The sequence below is a fragment of the Mixophyes fleayi genome, chromosome 6, assembly GCF_038048845.1.
Source record: "Mixophyes fleayi isolate aMixFle1 chromosome 6, aMixFle1.hap1, whole genome shotgun sequence".
NCBI classification, from domain to species: Eukaryota; Metazoa; Chordata; class Amphibia; order Anura; family Limnodynastidae; genus Mixophyes; species Mixophyes fleayi.
Window position 1 is genome coordinate 207,644,912 of NC_134407.1, and position 24,225 is coordinate 207,669,136.

General features: G+C 38.0%; 1 protein-coding gene across 2 annotated transcripts in view; it reads left to right on the forward strand.

Annotated features, from left to right (window-relative positions):
* Window positions 1-1,664: 1,664 nt before the first annotated feature.
* LOC142160574 (membrane-spanning 4-domains subfamily A member 4D-like) overlaps window positions 1,665-24,225 on the forward strand; it is a 28,304-nt gene continuing 5,743 nt past the window's right edge. For both annotated transcript variants that reach the window (XM_075215436.1, XM_075215437.1), the window contains exons 1-6: window positions 1,665-1,743; window positions 12,565-12,951; window positions 18,850-18,969; window positions 21,581-21,637; window positions 23,187-23,312; window positions 23,878-24,000. In XM_075215436.1, the coding sequence (XP_075071537.1) occupies window positions 12,577-12,951; window positions 18,850-18,969; window positions 21,581-21,637; window positions 23,187-23,312; window positions 23,878-24,000 (801 nt within the window). In that variant the 5' untranslated portion in view covers window positions 1,665-1,743; window positions 12,565-12,576. The remainder of the gene's footprint in view (window positions 1,744-12,564; window positions 12,952-18,849; window positions 18,970-21,580; window positions 21,638-23,186; window positions 23,313-23,877; window positions 24,001-24,225) is intronic.

Here is a 24,225-nt window from a genome sequence, read left to right on the forward strand (position 1 = left end):
AGTGTGTTGGAAATTTGATCATCGATAACACGTACCCCACCCGATGAATCAGACCCTATACCTCTACTTTCACAAGTGAAACCTCCTAACAGTAATAACTACAAACTGTATATCAGTTATGTGTCAGAGATATAGAAACAATCCAAGTATGAAAGATCTAATACAAGATGCACCTAAGGCTACCCAATTAAGTAGCCCGGATTACCAACGTATCTACAAGTGCACCAGCATTATTTAGTTGATCTTTCGAATTATATAATATTGCCTGGACTGTAATTACTGAGTTAAGTCATTGCTGCTTTATATTTTGCACACTGTGTGTGAGTGACTTGTGGGAGAGTTTGGATGCCAGTGACTACACTTGTGGTGGCCATCTTGTTTGCTTGTTATAACTGTTCACCATAATGTTGCCTTTGATTTTTACCTTCCCCTTTGTCCCAGTTACCCAGTCCAGAATCTCCCCCTATTTGAATCTGCCTTAATCATTTACTTCCACCAAAATAAACACCCAGCTGATTATTCATAACCACAGTGTGTAGTCCATTATTATTCAGAGGTTTGGTATGGTCGGCTTCAAGGGGCTTCCCGAGTCAACCCCTGGTGGCTTTAGTTACAGTCAGCATCCCATCATACTGTGTAGAAGACTAGGTGTAGGGACTGAAGAAGAGAGAGACAACAATTCACCACCCCTTTCTGAGTGATAGGAAAAGGGGTGTTACATAAGCAAAAAGTACTCTTGAATAAAGTTCACACTTCATGCGAAACAAGGTGCATCCATGATTGGGTGAAGGTAACCCAGTGTTTTATCACAATGCCTATATCTCCATTTATTATCAACCATGTCAAGCAGTACTGTAGCTTACTCCATTAAATGGGCTAGCTGTACCACATCTTCTAACAGTTCACATTTTTCATCATAGAAATGACCCTATTTTCGGAGGCAGAAAAGGGGCTTGCCATCATTCAAAATTGGTGTTTGAGCAGAACAAAGTTTGGATTGGGCAGATCGGAGTATAAACTTTTTGCCTCAATTTTCCAATCAGAAATGTTGAAAAGTATCATCATCATCACCATTTATTTATATAGCGCCACTGATTCTGTACAGAGAAGTCATTCACATCAGTCCCTGCCCCATTGGAGCTTACAATCTAAATTTCTTAACATACACACACACACACACACACACACACAGACTAGGGTCAATTTGATAGCAGCCAACTAACCTACTAGTATGTTTTTGGAGTGTGGGAGGAAACCCACGCAAACACGAGGAGAACATACAAACTCCACACAGATAAGGCCATGGTCGTGAATTGAACTCATGACCCCAGTGCTGTGAGGCAGAAGTGCTAACCACTTAGCCACCATGCTGCCCCATGTGATTAAGCATATCTTTAATATTTATAGGGGACTTGAGAAGCTCAAATCCCTCTCATCCTTGGTTGACCAAATAAATTAACTTCCTGACTTTTTAACAATTTGGGACACAGTATTTGATTTCTATTAACTTGAGTTTATTATTTTTTTAAATATATGGAAGCATCATACACTAAATTACTGGAAAACTTTACTTGTTTGTGACAAAGGACAGCCTACCTTTATCACATTCTTCTAAAAGAGTTAAAGGTAATTTGAGAAGGTAATTAAATTGTAACAGTAGTATACAGCAAACATCAATAATATCAAGAGAACTTCAGACTGACATTGTATTCAGACAAGGAAAGTCTAAAGTTTCACTGCTGTGTGAGTATATTCTAACTTATATATAATAACTAAATCAGATTTCTTAGTAAACTATGTATAGAGCTTTTGAAATGATCTGTCATATATGCATTATAAAATGGTAAATTAATATTAATGTGTATTAATATATTACATGAATTAGTTTATAGCAAGAAACTAGAGAATGTGATTTGATTATTGCCAGTGTGCAGTGACTCAGGAATAGAAATGTTTGTTAATAGTATTATTATCATTATCATAGTATTATAGCAAATATGTTTTATTTCTGATATGGTAAAAATAAGTTTTCTCCATCTCAAGTTGTTTACTTTCAAGCGTGGGGTTGATACTAGCTTGAGATAAGTCTAAACTTTTGTGAAATCCTCATTTACTGTATAACGAAACATAGTTTGTGAATATCTATGGATGTGCTTCCATATTTGTAAAATTGGAATCAAATATACCTGTTAAACAGAATGTTTTTTGGTGACAAATGCAGTAAAACATCTCAACCATCTAAGTACATATATCTAAGTCATATATCTGTCAATGATGTTAAAGTCATGCTTGTTAGTGTATTGTACAGTGATGTTTATGGCCAGATTAACAAGAGTGCTAGCGGAGTGTTAGCCCTTTATATAAAATTGGATTTTTAGATTGTTAGCAAAAAAACAAAACAAACAGTATGACAAAAAAAATTATAGTTAGTGTAGGTTACAACAAAATAAAAAAGCTAATAAACCTACAATACAGATCAATACAGTATAGATCAAGTAAAAAAAAAAAAAAATAGTAGTAGGTAAATCTAACTTTTTAAACATGTAATTTTGTGCAAAGGAAGAGAAAATGCCAGGAAGCATGTAGCAATGACCTATGCACACCATTACATTTTATTTGCATAACACAAGACAGGAACAGGTGAAGTTACACCTACACTAGATTAACTCAATTAATGCACTTTCATCACATGATGTTTAACCACGGGTGCAGACAGGGCTGGTGCTAGCATGTCTGGTGCCAACCAGCAATACATTTTATAAATTATTTGTTCATTTAATAATGCTTTTCTTCATTTAATACAAATTATATAATAAACTTTCATAAAGAGAGTATTACAAATAAGTTCATTAAACAGTGAACATTTATTGTTATATGAATTATATAAATGAATAATATGTATTCTTTGTAATACAATTTTACATTTTGGACAAATTAATTTGGTGAGAAGTATAGAATTGGAAAAAAATGCCCCCTTTGTCATACTGTGCCCCCTCTTTTGTCACACTGTGCCCTCTCTTTCATCATACTGCACCCCCTCTTTCGTCACACTGTATCCCCTTCATCATCACACTGTGAACTTTTTCATCATTATAATGTGCCCTCCTTCATTATCACACTGTTCCCACCCCCCTTCATCATCATACTGTTTCACCCCCTTCATTATTACAATACCCCCCTTCATCATCTCAGTTCCACCCCCTTTATCATCACAGTTTTACCCCCTTTATCATCACAGTTCCACTCCCTTCATTATCACAGTTTCACCCTCTGCATTATTGCACTATCCCCTCTGTTTGTACTTACCTTACTATGATCTTCTCCTCTTCTTCTTCTGTCTTCTTATCTTCTGTGCAGCTCCCTGTGTGGCTCCTTACTGACAGTGTCGGGCCGTGATGACACTGTCAGTGAGCAGGGAGCCGGAGCAGAGAGGAGGGCACCGGGTGCAGAAGAGAGTCATTTTTTTTTAAACTGGGCCGGTGGACAGCAGGAAAGACAAGCAGGGGAAGCGCCTTTCCGACATGGCAAATCCCCTCCTTTCTTACCCCGCTTACCCATGTTCCACCTAGGTGCAGGGCCTGGGTGAGGGGCTTGACTTGAGAGTTCAGACCGCCCTAGGCTAGTATGCTCATATCACCCCCTCACTTTCCATGCTAGGCTAATAAGTAGTAGGTAAAAGCAATCTCTTCTTTCATTTAAAATACAACTTACTGCAACCCACCCCCCCAACCATCACTGTTTATGTTCCAGTGCGTTGAAAACTCAGCTTCACTTGGTCACAACACTGTAACTCATTTAGTTTTCATTAAAATCAGAACTGTATAGCAGGATGGAGGCCTGTATAAGCACTACAAAGAGCGAAGATGTGAAGGAGGAGTGGAGCTGTCACGCCTGCACATGTTGCCATCTTTGTTATTTCGACACTGTAAAAGTCAGCACTTAACCAGCTGACATAAAGATGTCGTCAGGCTAAATGCCGATACTTCCATTGTGTAGACAGGTGGAAAATGTTGTCAGTGTAATCACAATGCCAACATTAAAATACCAATGCCACCGGGTCCAGCAGCTATACCCCAGACTGACCAGCAGTGGTGTTTTAATGTCGGCTTTGTGATTGGCAAGATTGTAATTGTTGCTAATCACTGACAAATTTGTCCACCTGCCTACACAATGCAAGTGTTGGCATTTAACCTGCTGTCAATTTTATGTCGGCAGGTTAAGTGCAGATATTTACAGTTTCTAAATAAAGTACCCTACCCAACAAAGCTACTGAGGTGCAAGGTGTATATTCAGCACAGAATGGAACCTGTGCCCATTAGTGTGGGTGCAACTAACAGGTTTAGAGCCAAGGAAAGTGGTGTAAAGACAATGGAGGAGTGGAATCAATGGACAGAGAGCAAAAGGAGGAGGTGCGGGTGATCAAAGTTATAGGCAATGAGAATAGTAGGAAAGAGGGTCCTGCTCACTAGAGCTTACAATCTAAAAGAAAAGGGGTAGACACATGGGGGTAAGCCAATATAAGGGGATGTGAGAGCAAAAAGCAAGAGTGGGAGAGATAGAGGATGAAATAGGGTGAGGTAGAGGACTGGTAGGCTTTTTAAAACAGTTGGGTTTTCAAGGATAGAAGATAATGAATTGTTATAAGCCGAACATATTCAGACTGGATGAAGGATCAATATTGGGTGCAGAATCAGCAAAAAATATTATGTCAATATCAACATTTTCTAAAACAAAGCTTCCTACACCCTGTTTATCTATCATACTAGCACTTCTTATCCCTTAAAGCAGTGGTCCCAGCTTCAGTCCTCAAGCCCTCCTACTAGTCCTGGTTTTAAGCATGTTCATGTTTGACCATAGCTGGTACAATCTAAATGAGGGTTAGGAACATGGCCTTAATATAATACATTTACAGAGGTGTATTTCCAAAATTAGATTTAAAATAAAAAAACTTCATTCCTGGTACACAATTTTTTCTTAACAATTTTAGGTCCCAAAACATTTATTTCTCATCGTCATGCTGGAGTGGATGCCCTCCCATCATTATGTAGTTGGAGACAAATATAATGAATACATGTCCACGAGGGTCGACTTTAGGCAGAAGAGTGGGATATCAGTCTCAGTGCTGCTGCCAGCTTGACACCACCATCCTTGTAGTCTACTACTGGCAGAACATGTTCAAGTTAATTGAAATGATTAAGGACTGCCCTTTCCTTTCCCATTGTCCGCTAAAAATAAATGGGGGTGTTTCATTTAAATTCCGCAGGGGAAGCTAATACCACTTAAGGAGCGACACAATGTCACTCATTCAGTCTTTAAGGCACTAATAAATTGTAAACACTATTGGTGACTGCTTTAGTTTGCCTAATGCTAGTTCCATCTCTACATTTCATATGTATCACTCATCTGCCTTGGTAATCACTAGATGTTAAGCTCCTCTCCCTTATGTTTGATTCATTAAGGCCCACCTACTGGTAGATGGCTGCTATACCTTACACCCCTAAGCCCTCACCTATGGTTAACAATAGGATCTGTGCAATGTGATCAACAATGGGATCTCTACAGATTAGGCTAATCATGTGACTGTTAAATGTGCAATTTAGCTGCAATGAGTTCAGTTAAAGTGATTGGCAATGAGATCATTGCAATTTGATTGTCAATAGTCTCTCTATAATATAGGATAAAATTGGATTTGCGCAAAGTGGCTGATAATTGGATCTTTGCACAAGGGCTTCCAATATGGTATGTGCTTTGTAAATGGGAATAGAGACAAAGCAATGTAGTTTTGCAATGTTATCTATACAATGGGATTGCTAGTGGGATTAATGAAATGGGGTTCAGTTATGTGACTGGCTATTTGAGATGAGCTTTGTGCAATGTGGTTGGCAAAGAGGTCTGGTATACTGAGACTGATAATGTGGCTGACATTGTAATCTGTTTAATGGGACTCACTTTGTGGCTAGTAGCAACATCAATGTGGCTACCAATGAGGTGTGCACAATGGAATTTGTGCGAAGTGTTTAAAAATTTGTCATAAAAACACTGACACTGTAATATGCAAACATAGCTACAGAGAGAGAAACTTGCACAAAGACAGGGATAAATATTGCCATGTGTCCATGCACTATTATATACATGCACATTACATACCTTTGTGTGCTGAAACACATACCGTATTCATGCACTGTAATAAACAATAGTAAACACACAAGAACATACACACTTCTTCACAATATCATTGAAAACATTCAATAACACGTTTCACTGGGCAAGAACTGGGTCACTTTTGCTGTTGTATCACATAATAAGTCAGTTACCTGTTTCATCCTCATCATCACCTATTTATATAGCACCACTAATCCCACAGCGCTGTACAGAGAAGTCACTCCCATCAGTCCCTGCCCATTGGAGCTTACAGTCTAAATTCCCTAACAAACACACACAAATTTGACTAGGGGCCTTTTTATAGCAGCCAATTACCCTACCAGTATTCTTTTGAAGTGTAGAAAGAAACCAGAGCACCCAGAGGAAACCCATGCAAACACGGGTAGAACATACAAACTCCACACAGATAAGGCCATGGTCGGAATCAAACTCATTATCCCAGTGCTGTGAGGCAGAAGTGCTAACCACTAAGCTGCCCTGTATATAAAATAATTAATAAACAAGAACATTGCCCATGTTTACCCATATCCAGACTACATAGATAATTTTTTAAATGCATAATGGTATAATTCAAGCACATTATTATTAACATTTATTTATATGGCACCAGCATACTCCATAACTCTTTACAATTGGGGCCAAACAGAGTAATAAAAGAGACAAGGAATTCCCAGACAAACAAAAATGTAAGAGGGCCCTGTTAGCAAGCTTACAATCAATAGTGTACATAGTGTACTTGTTGCCTATTGGTTGAGCCAGATATAAATGGATAAAACTACCTAGTGGGACTATGTGATCCAGTCAATAGTCAGATGGTTTTTGAATATTGAAGTAGAATAAATATAAACTTGTGTGAATTGTATAGTGTGGTGGCAATCAGGTAGAATAATATAAGGAGGCCCATGAATTAAAGTATTTGTAGCGTTTTGTGTGAGCTATGTACATATTCTGAAAACATTTTATTAATATTTAGATGTAAAATTATTTGAATACAAATTGATTGCGAGGAACAAAGGACAGTTCTTAGTCAAAGATGATACTTGGGCTGCAAGAGGTAGTGTGTATTTTTCGTACTGTCCACAGATATGAAGAAATCAGTAGGCATCTTCAGTTGACTGATTTTAATATTATTACAGTTTTTTAAAGTTGAGTTGACGAGAGGACATCCAAGATGAAATGGCAGAGAGACATTCCTTAACACAGGCCAGCACAGATGGTGAGATATCCGGAGAGGATAGATACATTTGTGTATCATCAGCATTAGGGATGAGCGGACTCGGATTCTCGCAATCCGAGCCCACCCGAACAGTGCGGATCCGAGGCCGATCCGAGCACTGTTCGGGAACTTCCGGGCGGCAAACGGAGCCAAACCGAGGCTATGACATCCAAGTCTCGCGTCGGATCTCGCGAGACTCGGATGTCATAAATACTCACCTTGCGGGCGCCATCTTCATTCTGGCTGTGATCACTCGTGAGGGAGGTTGTAGTTAGGGAGCTCCTGATCAGTTTAGTTGTTCTTTGTGCTTTGTCCAGTGCTCTGTCCTGCTGAGTCAAGTGGTGCTTTGTCCAGTGCTCTGTCTTGCTGAGTCCAGTGGTGCTTTTGTCCTGTGCTCTGTCCTGCTGAATCCAGTGGTGCTGTGTCCTGTGCTCTGTCCTGCTGAGTCCAGTGGTGCTGCCTGTGTTCTGTGCTCTGTTCTGCTAAGGGCATTGTTATTTAACATTTATTCAAAAGTTAAAAAAATGTAAAAAATAATTATAAAAAACTTATACAAAAAAAAGAAAAAAAAATATTAAATTTTTTTAAAAAAATTATACAAAAATAATTGAAAAAAAACATAAAAAAATTAGTTTAAAAATACCAGGTACTGCTATTTAAAAGTCAAACTACGTTCACTGTTGCTGCTGTACCAAAAAATACTAGGTACTGCTATTTAAAAGTCAAACTACGTTCACTGTTGCTGCTGTACCAAAAAATACTAGGTAATGCTATTTAAAAGTCAAACTACGTTCACTGTTGCTGCTGTACCCAAAAATAACTGCGGCCTTAACAGCTATGTTGGTGTTAGACGTGCATCCGGTGTCCGCCATCTGTGCAGTGGAATTCAGACCAGTTGGAGGATGTAGGAGCAGCCATCTGTGCAGTGGAATTCAGACCAGTTGGAGGAGGTAGGAGCAGACATCTGTGCAGTGGAATTCAGACCAGTTGGAGGAGGTATTGTGGCCCTGGTACCAAATTGGGTACCGGGGCCACTCCACTACGCAGTCCAGATAGATGCATATCAGATATTAAACTACATTCAGTGTTGGGGGCAAATCCAAAAATAATTAAAATGCACTGTCATGATCGAAAACAAGAGGTATTGACGCGCTAGAACTCCACCCTCTATATGCTGCAGAGGATGGAGGAGCAGCCATCTGTGCAGTGGAATTCAGACCAGTTGGAGGAGGTATTGTGGCCCCGGTACCAAATTGGGTACCGGGGCCACTCCACTACGCAGTCCAGAAAGCTACCTCGGTGTAACGTTTTGGACTAAAAACAATATTGTGAGGTGTGAGGTGTTCAGAATAGACCGTAAATTAGTGGAAATTATTGTTATTGAATGTTATTGAGGTTAATAATAGCGTAGGAGTGTAAAAAAACAAAAAAACTGGATTTTAGCGCTTTTTATGCTTTTTTAAAAATAAATCAGTACCCAAAACCCTAAATCAGAACCAAAACCTTTTGTCAGGTGTTTTGACAAAACAAATCAGAACCCAAAACCTCAAGATAATCAGAACCCAAAACACAAAACACTAAAAGTGCCCGGTGCACACCCCTAATCAGCATAGAGATGATACGAAATCCAAAGGAGCTTATCAGTTTTCCAGGAGTAACAGTATATATAGAGAATAGTAGAGGGTCTGGTATCAAGGTTTGTGGTACTCCCACTGATAGAGGAAGAATAGAAGAGGTGCAACCAGAGAAATGAACACTAAAGGATTGGTTTGATAAGTAGGATGAGAACCAGAATAGGACAGTGTCTTGAAGACCAAAAGAATGTAGTGTTTGTATGAGAAGAGTTGTGGTCGACATTATTATATAATACAGCAGAGAGGTCCAGGAGAATTAGAAGTGAGATATGCCCTTTAAATTTAGCAGTGATCAAATCATTGACCATCTTAGTCAATGCAGTCTCTGTGTAGTATTGGAGTCTAAAGCCTGACTGAAGAGTGCTCAAAAGGTTCTGTGAGGATAGGAAGTGTGGTGGAATTTTACCTGTGGTGCAATGATTTACACTTTTTTTTTTTCATCCTTTCCTGTTAAGTTCATGTGATAAAGGTTACATATTTATATGGTATGTTTTTATGCCCACATAAACTCTATGACTGTTTAACTTTTATTACCAGTCTGTTAAAGGATTGCATGATATTTCAGCTTTTGTTTAACAGGTAATTCAATTCTATAGGCATATGTATAAACTTCTGATCACTAGCCAGAGGTGGATTGAAAATGTAAAGTGATCCTGGAGTGCTGTATTCAGACAGTGGCCTTGTGTAGTGGGCGTGGCCAATTTGTTAGTAGGCAAGGTCGAATCATCAGGAGGCAAGGAAATGAATGTGTCACCAGAAAGCTGTGGCACACAGGAAGTGTTTGGCGACAAGCCACTGGAGTGGGTCTGGCCATCATACAAAAGACAGGGTAAAGTTCAATTCCCGACCATGGCCTTATCTGTGAGGAGTTTGTATGTTCTCCCCGTGTTTGCGTGGGTTTCCTCCGGGTGCTCCGGTTTCCTCCCACAGTCCAAAAACATACTGGTAGGTTAATTGGCTACTAACAAAATTGACCCTAGTCTCTCTCTGTCTGTGTGTGTGTGTGTGTATGTTAGGAATTTAAACTGTAAGCTCCAATGGGGCAGGGACTGATGTGAATGAGTTCTCTGTACAGCGCTGCAGAATCAGTGGCGCTATATAAATAGATGGTGATGATGATATAGATATTATTTTATGCTTATATAGCTGATGGCAAGTGCATTTCAAATAGTACTAAGCAGCATCATTTAAAATGTATTTAAACAGGTGTTTTCCTTACCCTTCCTGTCTGTCACAGAGCTTTATACCCAAATTCAGCCAATTTAGTAGTGGTATCACTCTCCAATATTTATGGGCTAGAATAGCAAGTTTATTACATTGAAAAGGAATTCTGGCATTTAGACTGAGTTTGATCTATGACATCATCATGTAAGGTGACAGGGTTTCCTTAATGGTCAAATTTGGTGTAAAAAAATGCATTTGATTGCAATTGTGAACACGAGCACCAAATTTAGGTGAATCTTTGATACATATAGCTTGTTTTATATGACACTGATAGGTAAACTTTATTATACGTGTTTTAGATTAGTATTAATTCATTTGTAAATAAAATTCAGCATTGTGTGTGTCTGTCTGTCTCTGTCTGTGTGTGTGAGTGTGTGTGTGTGCTAGAGAATTTAGACTGTAAGCCCCAATGGGGAAGGGACTGATGTGAAGTCTTTCTCCTACCTGATGGTGCAGTTGTCATTACATTCTTCTGCTGGTGTCTTAAGCTCAGTTGCTGCATGTCTGTGTTGGGGCCTTGTTGGGAAAGATTAAAGCTATTATTCACCTCCTGGATAGTAGAGTGAACACTCTAGTGTACCCACCCCCAACACCAATATTGAATAAATATCACCCACGTTTAATAAATAGGCCAACCCCCCCTTAAAAATCCTGCGTTTGCCCCTGGTCCCTGTGTTCATCACACCAGTATTGGGGCCTTCCCACAGTAAATAAAGTCCAGCTGCTCAGACTATATTATTATTATTATTATTGTTATTATCATGAACATTGTAAATTTCAAAGGCACCACAGTACTACGCAACGGGAAAACATGACATACTTAAAACAGGGACATACAAGGTAGACAAACAAAATTCAGACATGAAAACAAATGGTGTTGAGGGCCTTGCTCATAAGAGAGCTTGCATTCTAAATGGAAGTGGGCACAGCTGAAGCAGAGGATCAAGTGTGGTTTAGTGTGAAGATTCGGACAGTTGTGAAATTAAATTATTATGATTAGTATCGGGGATAAGGTAAGCTCTAAAAAAACAGATCTGCTTTCAGAGAGCATCTAAAGATTTGAAGACTGTGGGAAAGCATGGTAGGGAAGTGGGTAGCAGTACAGGAGAAGACTTGTAGGCGGGAGTGAGAGGTCGTTACCAGTGACAAGACAAGGCGCAGGTCAGAGGTAGATCTAAGAGGTCGAGAGGGAATCTATTTTGAGATGTTTGAAGGGGCGGTGTTGTTGAGGGCTATGAAGTTAAGGGTAAGTAATTGGGTTCTGGAGTACGCAAGGAGCAAAGTGGTGTAGCAGATATGGAGCAGTGAGAAAGGAAGATCAGTTTTGCAGCAACATTTAGAATGGATTTAAGAGGCTATGCATGGGTGTGGGAAATGCCAGATAGCAGGAGGTTACAGTAGTCAAGACGGAAGATGATGAGAGAATGAATCAGATAGCATGTAGTGTAAGAAAAAGGCATTTTCTGGCATTGTTTCTAAGGTGGAGTCGACAGGACTGGGAGACATTTTGGATGTGAGGAATAAAGCAGAGGATGGGAACAAGACAGCGGCCTTGGGAGACTGAGGATTTTGTGGTGTTATTTGGTGCTCTGTTTCAGCATTTGCATGCTCTAAAATAGATGTATATGTCAATGACCTCTAAATTTATAGAAAAGCATGTAAACACATGCTATACGTGCTTAAAAATATAATGCAAAAAAGAAAAATAAACTAAAATAGATCATAAACATATTAAACCTCCAAGAAAGAAAGCATACCTGATACTCCTGTATGTAAGAGAAGATGCAGAATGAAATTAGGGGTAACTTTTGTAGACTGAGTTAGTCTAAGCAAAGTAGTATGGAAAAGTTCATTTTTTAAAGCAAGGTTTGGAATATGATGCCCTTATAATTAAATATACATTTACTTAATGAGAAATGAAAGCCCTTCTTGTCCCAGAATATAATATAAAGCTTGCCTTCATTTTAAAAAAAGTTATTCTTTGTAAATAACAAATAGCAAAGTTACACAAATGTTAACTCTTCGTAAGGAGAAAGGTTAAGCAGCTTCCAAATTAATTAATGGCTCTAATAAATAATCACTATAAGTAGGGTTTGGCTGTGTATCCCCAACTTTGGCCAAACATTGTAGTGTAGAATCTCTACGCATGTACAGTAGATCTTTATTGCCCTGAATGTATCACTGTTTCTAGGCCTGACTGTGTGTGGAATAGGCAATAGAGGGGGAAAAAATTAAATATTTGTAAAAAATAATGAATTGCTGTATCAAATGAAATTTAATTTAGAAATTTTAGAAATGACTGTGATGTTATCTTTTTTTCTTCCATAGTAATGGTCAGTAATGTCTTCAAGAGTGAATGAAATCCACACACCCATATATGAGACCGTTCAATACGACAATGCACCTCCTGTATATTCCACTATATCAATGAGCGATGTCTATTCGGCTCCACCAACTGGTCAACCATGGGATGAATTTCCCCTTCCCCCAGCATATGATACCCTTCCTGATTTACCAATATGGAGTGTCCCTTTGACTGCGTCACAATCAAATACATTGTCTAATATTCAACAATGGAATGTTCACCCACAGCTTCCTGCACACAATGCATCCTCCTCTTCTGCACTACAGCAAAACTCATCTTCTGTGTGTTCCCAGATGATATTGACCGCCAATAAACGCAAATTTCAGAGATGGAAACAAGGAGTTGTAGCGGTGAGTGATGACAGTTTTTTTCCTTAATAACTGCCATGATTATGGCATAATCAAGGCTTAAGAAGATAAAATGTAACTATATAAGTAATCATAACAAAAAACAGACAAGAAATTGGTGCTTATGATATATATAAATGGACTTAAATGCAACCAAACTTAAGTCCTATAGAATTTATATATATAAAACACACACACTTATCACTGTTTATGTGTGTTACTGCAGGTCTGATTGAGCCACATTTGTGTGACATCCATACTGTACATGACCTGCATTTTCACGCCCCATCCATCCCCATTTATGCTCCTACAATCAAAAGGAGGTGTAAGCGCCTGATAAGCACAAGTCTGCATTAACGCATATGTGTGGCTGGATCACTTATAAATAATTTATTTGTGGCTGGATCATTTAGAAATAACTTATTGTAAATATTTATTTAAATTAGGGGTGCAATGCAGCTCTGTATATCATTGCAAATGTAGTTATCTTTTAATATTGATATGTGTGGAAATGTATTGACTTCTCAGACAGTATGTCATGTTTGGGTTTTGCAACTGTCCGGAGACAGGTAATCTCATGTTAATTAGACCTTTTCATCGCTGAGTTACCAAAATATCTGTTGAAAGACAGGAGGATGTAATTATATTTGCTGGTAGACTCCATATACAAGTGATCACAGATGGATGTTAATTTTGCAAGTTCAAAGCAAGATTAGAGAATTATTATATTCTGATGGTAAACATTCAACAGAAAACCTCAGATGTGGTGGTGCCGCTATCAGCAATGTAAAAAGGTGTTAAGCCCCTCCAGGCTGAATTATGTGCAGGCTGCATGAAGCACCTGGATTGGTTAAAGGGGCAAGTGGCTGGATTTCCTCCTGCCAGGGTATCTGTGTAAATCTGTATAAAAAACGTACTGTTTCACCATGTATTAGTATCATCATACCATCTGTAACTTCTGGAAAGATCGCTAGTACCACAGACTGGAGTGTAACTGTCCATATAAGGGCTACTTTAGCTAATAAAACATCATTGCTTCAAGATCCTGCTTTGACGACTACATACCTGCGGCAATTCTTGTGACCTACATATCAAAAGAATCTAATCCGTTATCCAGCTGTTCTGAGGATGGAACACAGCATCTAATACCAACGCTCTGCCCACAACACTGCAGCTCTGGCCAGTGTGATAGGCCAGGGAGAACCATCCACAGCAACCCTGATCTGAAGACAAGAGGTCAGGTGTACCAGCCCAAGTGTATCAGCATGGGGGGTATCCTAGCAGTGAGAGTTACCGAGAAGGACGCGGTTCTAGGTGCCACTAAGGAGCCTAGTAGTGGCAACAGCAAAGCCCCTCCTACTGCGGTTAGAGGGCGCATTTGTGAGAAAGAAAGGGGATGGTATCAAGGCAACCCCAGCCGGTCCCCAGCAGCACAACAGACAGGGTGGCATCGAAGGTCCATCCTGTCATAATATGCATCCAGTCTTTTTGAAGCAATACACAGTGTGAATTTGCACAATTTGCACTACGTAATCTGCTACATCAACTCTACATCAGGCACAATGTAACCTTTCCAGATCTCTAGATTATTTTTTGCAGGGAAGGTACAAAAAAAATCATTTTCTACTCTGTATCTGAGAGGACTGCCATAAAAATTCAGAACCAGGGACCAAGCCACATCAAATCTATCAACCATAAGTTCCAGCCTCAGTGTTTCTTCCAAAGGTATCTCATAATGATGTATCATATGTATGACACAATAGGTCTGACCGGCATCATTTCCCCTATGTGTCACTTTGAACATTTAAAGTAGAGTACGTGCATATTGACTGTTTGTTGAATATTACTTTGTGTTTCCAGTTTTATTACTCTTCTCTGTGTACTATTTGACTGTGGACAAACACCATTTGGATGAATTGAATCATGCCACATTATTCTTAAATAGGTTAGATAGGTTACACCTATTCATCTTAGATATTTCATTAGATTGCAAAATGGTGGAGGAACTTTTCCTGGCCTCCGTCCGGGCTTCCTCTGGATAAACAAGAATCAAGCAACTCCTGAAGCCCTTGCAATATCAAAAATGCTTTTTAGGGGTTAAAATGAGGAGTTAATCTTCATTACTCTTCTACCTAGTATCAGGATGCTCATTAACTACTTTAGACCATTATTGTTCTTCCCAGGACTTTAACAGACATTGAGGCGCCATCTCAGTAGGGAAGAACTGCCCATAGGGATGATCCTGCCCATCTCCAAACCCTAGACCCACCCCGACCAATTATGATGCAGCTGACCTGATCTGTGGTTCCTGCTTTAAACACTGCATCTTATTCGCACCTTCAATGGAACATCTTGATACTAGGGGAATCTGCTTCATTGGGAACAGCTTATGTATTTGTTTCATCTGGTGTGCCTACTGGAGTGGGGTTACTGTGGTACAGGTCCCTACCACCTCGGTAGAGAACTTTGGGAGTGCATCTGGGATTCACAAGAGACGAAGTCTGCAGCAACAGCTTAACCAGGAAATCGTCATTAACAGATAAGTCGCCATTAACAGATACGGGACTACCAACCTGAATGGAATATTATACTGGCAGCCTATAGGGCTAAAGAGCTTGGTCAAGAAATACTAAAAGAACAACTTGGCCAAGTTATATAGTTGGATGGACACTACTTAACCGTTACCCCAAATGATTTTACAACTTGGCCTTGAAGCTTAATAACTTGGTCCAGTAAAGTAATTTCTATTATTTATATAACAGGGATTATTTAAATTTAGTGGTATTAGCTATTGTTTACAGATGTGTTATATTCTATAAAAAGATACAGTTGTATCATCCTCCTCTTGTGCCTGTGTGAGAGCCCTAAGTTATTTAGTGAGTTCAGTCTCTAACCCTCTGGTAACCTCATAATATATGTTTGTTTGGCAACTCCTGTTCTGTTGATTGGATGTATTATTATATTTCTATGTCCCAGGTTTCAGTGAAAAGGGTGTGGGCAGAATAAAAGCTTTAAAATATTAACCTAATGGTAGACCGTTGTCATTTCTTGTGGGTTAATCTGTTACTGTAAGATCTGTCTCATGACACAGTCTTATGAAAGTACATGTGTTTACAGTTTCTGTTTTATTACTACTTATATTATGAAACTGTTTTGCAATAATTTTATTATATCTTCTTCTTTTGTTATCTTTTTTATACAGATATTGTGACTTTCTTTTTCATATTAATCTCCATTTAATAACGTTCTGTCTTTGCTTTCTTAATTAATTAATGTGCCAGGTTAGCTTGGTTGTTTATAAATTTTGGGAAGATAACTTAAATTACATAAACTCTAATTAATTTAAATTGGGAGTGTATGTGGGGGTAACTGAAGTGTTCAGCAAAGCTTTGAACCCATACCTTAGTGATGGCATGTAATATTAAGTGTGATATACCATTTTGGAGAAGATTAATCATTTTCAGACAGTATATGTGGCTTTACTTTTATTAACTCTTTCACATCTATACATCATGCGTGCGCAGGTGAGTCTTGTAACAAATGCCCCCCAAAATAGTGATGTTGTTGTTGCTGTTATTATATATTGACATTTAAAGCATATATTTCTGTGGTTGTGATCTAATACACAAACAATATTAATATATATATAAACTCCTGTAAATAATGCAAATATAAATAGTTCAGATGTCGTCACTTTAGAGTTCATTAGGAAATCATATTGATCTTAGAAGTCCCCTTAGAAATATATGACCTGATCACAAATTATTGAGTCCATATTGCTTGTTAGTTGCATAAAACTGTCAGAATAATTTAATTTCAATTGTGGTAGCAATAGGGTCTTGTGCCATTTGGAAGCATTTCGTAGTGGAAGTGTGTTATTTTTTGTATGTAAACCTGTTAATAAATTTCAAAATTAAAAATGTTCATACTTGAAATAAATATTGTCCCATACATGTCATGCACTATTCATTATACAAATGAAGATCAAACAAGTAGAATTATGGGAGACAGGAAAACATCAAACAGAATGAATAAAAGTGTTATCCCAGTACTAGTATTCTATTCTTTATGGTGATGGTTTTTTTTCTGACTGACCACCACTCCAACAAATGACCCAAAAAGCAATTGCCCAGATAAATATCTAACAGTAACTTGTGGGCATGTTCCAATGTATATAAATAATGGAGCGATTACACAGAAAAATGATTCTGCGTGTGAGTGTGTGTGTGTGTGTGTGTGTGTGGGGGGGAATAGTGTATATGACTTACCGTGTCTCTTATATCTTGTTAATCAAAAATCTTCTGTGTGGACAGCATAGACTAGGAGTTATGGACTCTTTTGGACTAGTTGTGGATCATGATGATGAAGTGAACTACAAGCTTCCACGGACTTTATAATATTTTTACATCCACTTTGTGAGCTTAGCAAAGTAGTAAGACATCAGACTTGGTTCCTATCTTGTTATGAAGTTTGTGGATCAGCCCTCTGGGAGAAACAGTGGCTATGAGCTTCTTTACGATAGAGTTGTGGATTAGGCTTTGGTGCGGTGAACTCACTGTTATTTGTTAGGTAGAAGTGTTGCAGTCCTATGTATTATACTTTTACGATAAAGTACCTTTGCTTTACCCGCTATTTGCCTATATGATTTCATAATCACAAGGGGTTCCTGGTATGCCAGGCTAGTACATAAGACTATCTCCTGGCAAATCAATCAGTGTGGGAAAAGAGTTAAACCATACCTGGTGGCTTAGTGGTTAGCACTTCTGCCTCACAGCGCTGGGGTCATGAGTTAAATTCCCGACCATGGACTTATCTGTGTGGAGTTTGCATGTTCTCCCCGTGTTTGCTCCGGTTTCCTCCCACACTCCAAAAGCATACTGGTAGGTTAATTGGCTGCTATCAAATTGACCCTAGTCTGTCTGTCTGTGTGTGTGTGTTAGGAAATTTAGACTGTAAGCCCCAATGGGCCAGGGACTGATGTGAATGAGTTCTCTGTACAGCGCTGCGCAATTAGTGGTGCTAAATAAATAAATGGTAATAATAATAATAAGGGAGTTGATGCCCGAAACAATAGGGCTCCCAGGTGGTTATTCCAAAGTTTTGTGGAGTGGGTGTGGCCATCATACAAAAGACAGGGTAAAGTTAAATTCCCGACCATGGCCTTATCTGTGAGGAGTTTTCATGTTCTCCCCATGTTTGCGTGGGTTTCCTCCAGGTGCTCCGGTTTCCTCCCACACTCCAAAAACATACTAGTATGTTAATTGGCTGCTATCAAAATTGACCTTAGTCTCTTTCTATCTGTCTGTGTGTGTGTGTGTATGTTATGGAATTTAGACTGTAAGCTCCAGTGGGGCAGGGTCTGATGTGAATGAGTTCTCTGTACAGCGCGCGAGGACAGTGGCGCTATATAAATAAATGGTGATGATGATGATACCTGCCTTCTCTCCCAGCTGCACGATGACACAGTACTACAATTTTTAGAGCAGAGCAGCACCATAATACTGAGTTATTAAGCTCTTAACAAATATAAAGCAGAGGTGATGGAACATTTTGGTGCAGTGAGGAGATGCGTGAGCAGCGCAATATGCCGCGTAATAGTGATCCATCACCTTACCATATGCGCAGCCCTTGCTCTGCTCCGGTTCCTCCTCCTGCCACGCTCCCTGGATGGACTGCTGTGCAAAGCAGCTTTCCGGAGACAAATTTGGAGGTAATTTGCCTTCATACACAGACGCTGTAATGTTTACTGGATTGAGTAATAAATGCTATGTCATATTAAATATGATAAATTGCAATTCAGACCAACTGCCATATTGTATACTACTATGCACTGAATCTGTGCATAAGTATATAAACATTTAGAGTAGCTATCAAACTAACATGATTCTTCTTTTTCTTTAGGGTTTTCAGCTTCTGGCTGCCTTTATACAGGTTGGAGCAGGCACTGCTTTAGCATCTAATGAATTTGGTAGTTTGTCTAAGACACTATTATTTGGAATTCCATTCTGGGGACCGGTGTGTGTAAGTACTGAAACTTGCCTAACATTGATTTCACCATGTATATGATAAGGAATTCCGGTGCATTGCAAGCAACTCAGGTGCTTGCCTTTTCTGCAGGAATAAATCAGATTTAATTTATTATTGAAATTGAAATTCTTAAATTCACAATACTCATTTTAACACATTGTTATATTCTTTGTTGTTTTGATTGCTAAGTTTACATATTTGAAATGTATCACCTCAGAATGCTGAGGCCAAATGCCACTGAAAATGCATTAAAGCCACAAATGATCAAATATAGGTGTACACTTAATTAGGGGCTTTTACACCATGAGGGTTGTGCAGAGCACAATGTACTTGAGGCAGGCTTACTAAACAGTAATGTGTAAGAAAATGATGGAGTGTAACTGTATATACTATATATGCAGTGATCTATTATGGTGAGGAATTGGAAAACCCCTGAAATGCTACTTTAGTGAATATTTTAAAACTGGCCTAAAATATATCCGCTCAATCCATGTTATCTTTTGAGATAAATATGAGAGAGATAGTTGTCTAGAGATAGATATTATATAGAGCGATACATATAAGTTATATACATATATATATATATATATATATATATATATATATATATAATATAAAAGCCTAGTGGCGTGTGTTAGTCTGTGTGTGGAAAAAAAAAAAACAAGCTGCAGCGCCACCTGCTGGGTGGAGTTATACACTGACCTACTAAATTCTTAGCATTATCTAATATCTAATATATATAAGCATAGCGGCGTGTGTTAGTGTGTGTGTGTGTGTGTGGAAAAAACTATTTTCTCAGAAAGGGCTCATCCAATTGACCTGAAATTTGGAATACTGACATTATTTGACAAAAAAATTATAATAGTGAAGTCAGTTAACTTCCATCCTCCCCCCTTCCCCCTGTGGGAGGGGTAGTAAAGGCTAAATTTACCAGTTGAGGGCTCAAATTCTTGACCGTGTGGGTATTTATTTACCAGAGCCTGTGTTTGGTCATGGACAATTGTATGTCGCATTTTCCCGAGAACGGAGAAGCAGTGATCTGAAAGTGCAGGTTATGAATACTGCGCTTCAAGGAAGACTGATTGAGCACAGCGATAAGGTGTTTAGCAGAAACGTTGTGTATCGAGAGGTTTTAGAAAAGTAAGACGATGGAGATTAAGGATGTGGCGATGAAGATGAAGGATGAGGTGATGGAGAAGAATGATGAGGTGACATGTGGACAAAACCACGCTAGAAAAGGGCGCTTACGTCGGGAAGTAACGCTCTTCCCCTGAGGAGGCCTGGCCTAGCCCCAAATGCATGACAAGAACCTTTTTAACACCTTAAGTAGCTCGATTTGACTAGAATGCATGAGTATCATGCACGGGTTAACTTGTCTATATATATATATATATATATATATATATATATATATATATATATATATATAGATCTGAAGTAGATAGATAGATACCGATAGAACACTATTGAGGAATACGTAAATGTGAGGGACCAGTGCATCCAACTGGGGTGATTCATGAAGAAACAGAGGAAGGTACAGAGGGATGCATTGCTCCAAAATTGAAACCCCTAGAAGCTAGCCATAAGTCCTCTTTGTCTAAGTACAAACTAGCAGAATGCGTAGAGATGCAGGCAGCCCTAAACAGGTTATTGAATGATACGCATTGAGACTAATGATTACCATGTAAGTGCATTCCACTTGATTCAGTACTAACATGAATTTATGTTTTGACCAGCATGAACTTGTTTTATTTATATGCTGCTAGTTACATGAAATTCAAAAACTAATGCCCTTTTATTTGTCTGCTATTTATCAAGAATATGAACAGTGTATGTGTATATATATATATATATATATATATATATATATATATATATATATATATACATATATATATATATATATATATATATATATATATATACACACATATATATATATATATATATATATATATATATATATATATATATATATATATATATATATATTCTACTTCTTATATAATATATTTATTGCAATATGCCACCAAAGAATGTCTAATCTCAAATTCACTTAGGTAGACAGTAAAATTCAACTCCAATACCTCCAATTCTTTTAGTTCCTGTTCTCTCCCTTTACAGTGTCTTTTGTTGTTCTGCGTCTCTTTCTACATTTTCTGCCCTCTTTACTTTTCAACTCCTACACTCTCTGCCTCTGTTTTGGTCTCCTTGCATTCTTCTCAGACATCCCTTGCTAGCTGTGAGCTACTCCTCTTTTTAAAGAGCCGCACAGTCAGCTTAAGCTCTTCTCTCAGTAACCCGCCTTGACCACTGACTTTGTGTTGTGTCGTGTAGGGCATCCTGTGACTCTCATAAACACATGCTGGTAGAAATTTATGTATATATGTATACAGATAAATAGATAGATAGATAGATAGATAGATAGATAGATAGATAGATAGATAGATAGATATATGGTTCTAAGTTATTGCTGCTCATAGGTTCACATACTTTTTAAAACAAAGAAACTCAGTGTTGGATCATTTTCTTTTCAATGAATGAAAAAGGTTCTCTTTATTTTCATGACTTTAACATCTGATATATTGTGTATTTTGTTTTACAGTATCTAGTTACCGGATGTCTGTTAATTACAGCTTATTTTACTCCTTCCCCCCGTCGGGTGAGTTCATGCTTAAAAGTTTTAAAAATCATTACAAGGGAATATGTGTACCTGTAACACTGTCTGGTATTTGATATGCTCCAGTTTCAGCCAAAACTTAGGTATTTACTCAGAATACTTATTTTATTGATTCAGATACCTAATGCCTCTGGACCATCAAAATAAAAGACAATAGACCAATATGAACTGTTTTAATAAATTTGACCCCTGAAAGGTAGAAAATAATGGCATGAAGTAGCCTAGTGTTATTTGTGTGTCCTAGTCTTCTACTTATGCCCTATTGTATATAGGGGCAGCACGGTGGCCTAGTGGTTAGCACTTCTGCCTCACAGCGCTGGGGTCATGAGTTCAATTCCCAACCATGGCCTTATCTGTGTGGAGTTTGTATGTTCTCCCCGTGTTTGCATGGGTTTCCTCCGGGTGCTCCGGTTTCCCCCCACACTCCAAAAAAATACTAGTAGGTTAATTGGCTGCTATCAAAAATTTACCCTAGTCTCTCTCTGTCTGTCTGTGTGTGTGTGTGTGTATGTATGTTAGGAATTTAAACTGTAAGCTCCAATGGGGCAGGGACTGATGTGAATGAGTTCTCTGTACAGCGCTGCAGAATCAGTGGCGCTATATAAATAGATGGTGATGATGATGATATAGATATTATTCATGCTTATATAGCTGATGGCAAGTGCATTTCAAATAGTACTAAGCAGCATCATTTAAAATGTATTTAAACAGGTGTTTTCCTTACCCTTCCTGTCTGTCACAGAGCTTTATACCCAAATTCAGCCAATTTAGTAGTGGTATCACTCTCCAATATTTATGGGCTAGAATAGCAAGTTTATTACATTGAAAAGGAATTCTGGCATTTAGACTGAGTTTGATCTATGACATCATCATGTAAGGTGACAGGGTTTCCTTAATGGTCAAATTTGGTGTAAAAAAATGCATTTGATTGCAATTGTGAACACAAGCACCAAATTTAGGTGAATCTTTGATACATATAGCTTGTTTTATATGACACTGATAGGTAAACTTTATTATACGTTTTAGATTAGTATTAATTAATTTGTAAATAAAATTCAGCATTTTATTGTACATTTAAAGAAACAATACCAGTGTGTGCAAATAGAATAAAGTTCTGCATAATGGACTTTTCCGGGATTACTTTTTAATAATTCTGGGTTTGAACGTATTACAAAGTGATCTACATTTTGTACGTCACTAATTAATTAATTATTGTATGGAACAATTTGTACTGGAACCATTCATTTGTAGATCGTTCATCTTGAATATATAGGAGATGTATTGTTCGTCATATAACTTTGGGAAGTTTATAAGAAAACCCTTAGAACATCTTGCGTAATCGATAGAGGATGGGCACTAGTATTTTAAAAGTCTTGTTAGTAGGATTGCACCAAGTAGACATGTACCACAGTCTATACATTTGGCATTCATAGGAGTGATAGCATTTTTAATTGGGTTACTCCATTTAATAATACAGCCTCCAGTCACTGCTAAAAAATCCAATTCATTATTTTTCTTTTTTATTCCATAGGTAAAATTATCGCTTTCCTTCAACATAATAACAATGATTCTTAATAGTTTTGGATTGGCGTATAATGTCAAAGATCTTGATATACTTTGCGATGTTCCTCCTTTGTCTGGATGCTACGAAAGAACAGTAGGTTTTGTCAATTTTTTTAATTATTATATAGTTTACCAGTTAGATAGCATTGATCGCTCACATGGAATGTTGCTATGGAGTTATTCTATGCAAAAGAAATTTGGCTAGGGAAATGCATACCCTCAACAGCCTTCCAAAAATAGTCCCAAATTCTGTCCGTTAAAAGGGGAGTGACCTACCATACAGGGGGCTTGTTCACTGTAAAATAAGAGTGTGCCTGAATGCATTATTGGTGCAGCATGTTAAATTGCTCTTTTTTATTTTGGAATGTTGTGAAGATGGTACTGAATTAATGGTGGCCCAAAAAAACTTTATTGGGTTCAATACATAATGACCCGGCTTATTTTAATTAAAAATATGTGTCTGTTTGTATTAGTGAGATGTACTTATAGACTGATCACTATATGTACCAACAGTGTAAAAACCGCTAATTTAGACTTTTTCATTTATTCCCTATATTTTAAGTAGACTTGTGGATAGATCATTAAATATGACTTAATCACAGGTAAGCACAATTCAAATTGGAAACTACAACATTTTTTTATTTATTTTTTGTTTACAGATAAGCGCATCTAGAATCCATTATATCCTTATCAGTACGAATGTGTTGCTATTGTGTCTATCCGTTTTCGCTGCTATTATTGGATTCTATGTTCTATGCTGTCTGAAAATTGAAGATTCCCAGGTAAGAGTCATTACAAATGGATTATGGGTGGGGCCTTAAAATAGCATTCCAAACAGTATTCAAAACCTTATCTTTGTTTTATACTTCTGCTTGAAAATAATCACTGGACATATTAATAGTTGAACCATTAAATTGGATATTTAAAATTGTTTGCCTGTGTGGTCTTCGGCCATGATGTTTGTGCATTGGTTCAACATGTAAGGCAAAACAGATGTGCAACTCTAT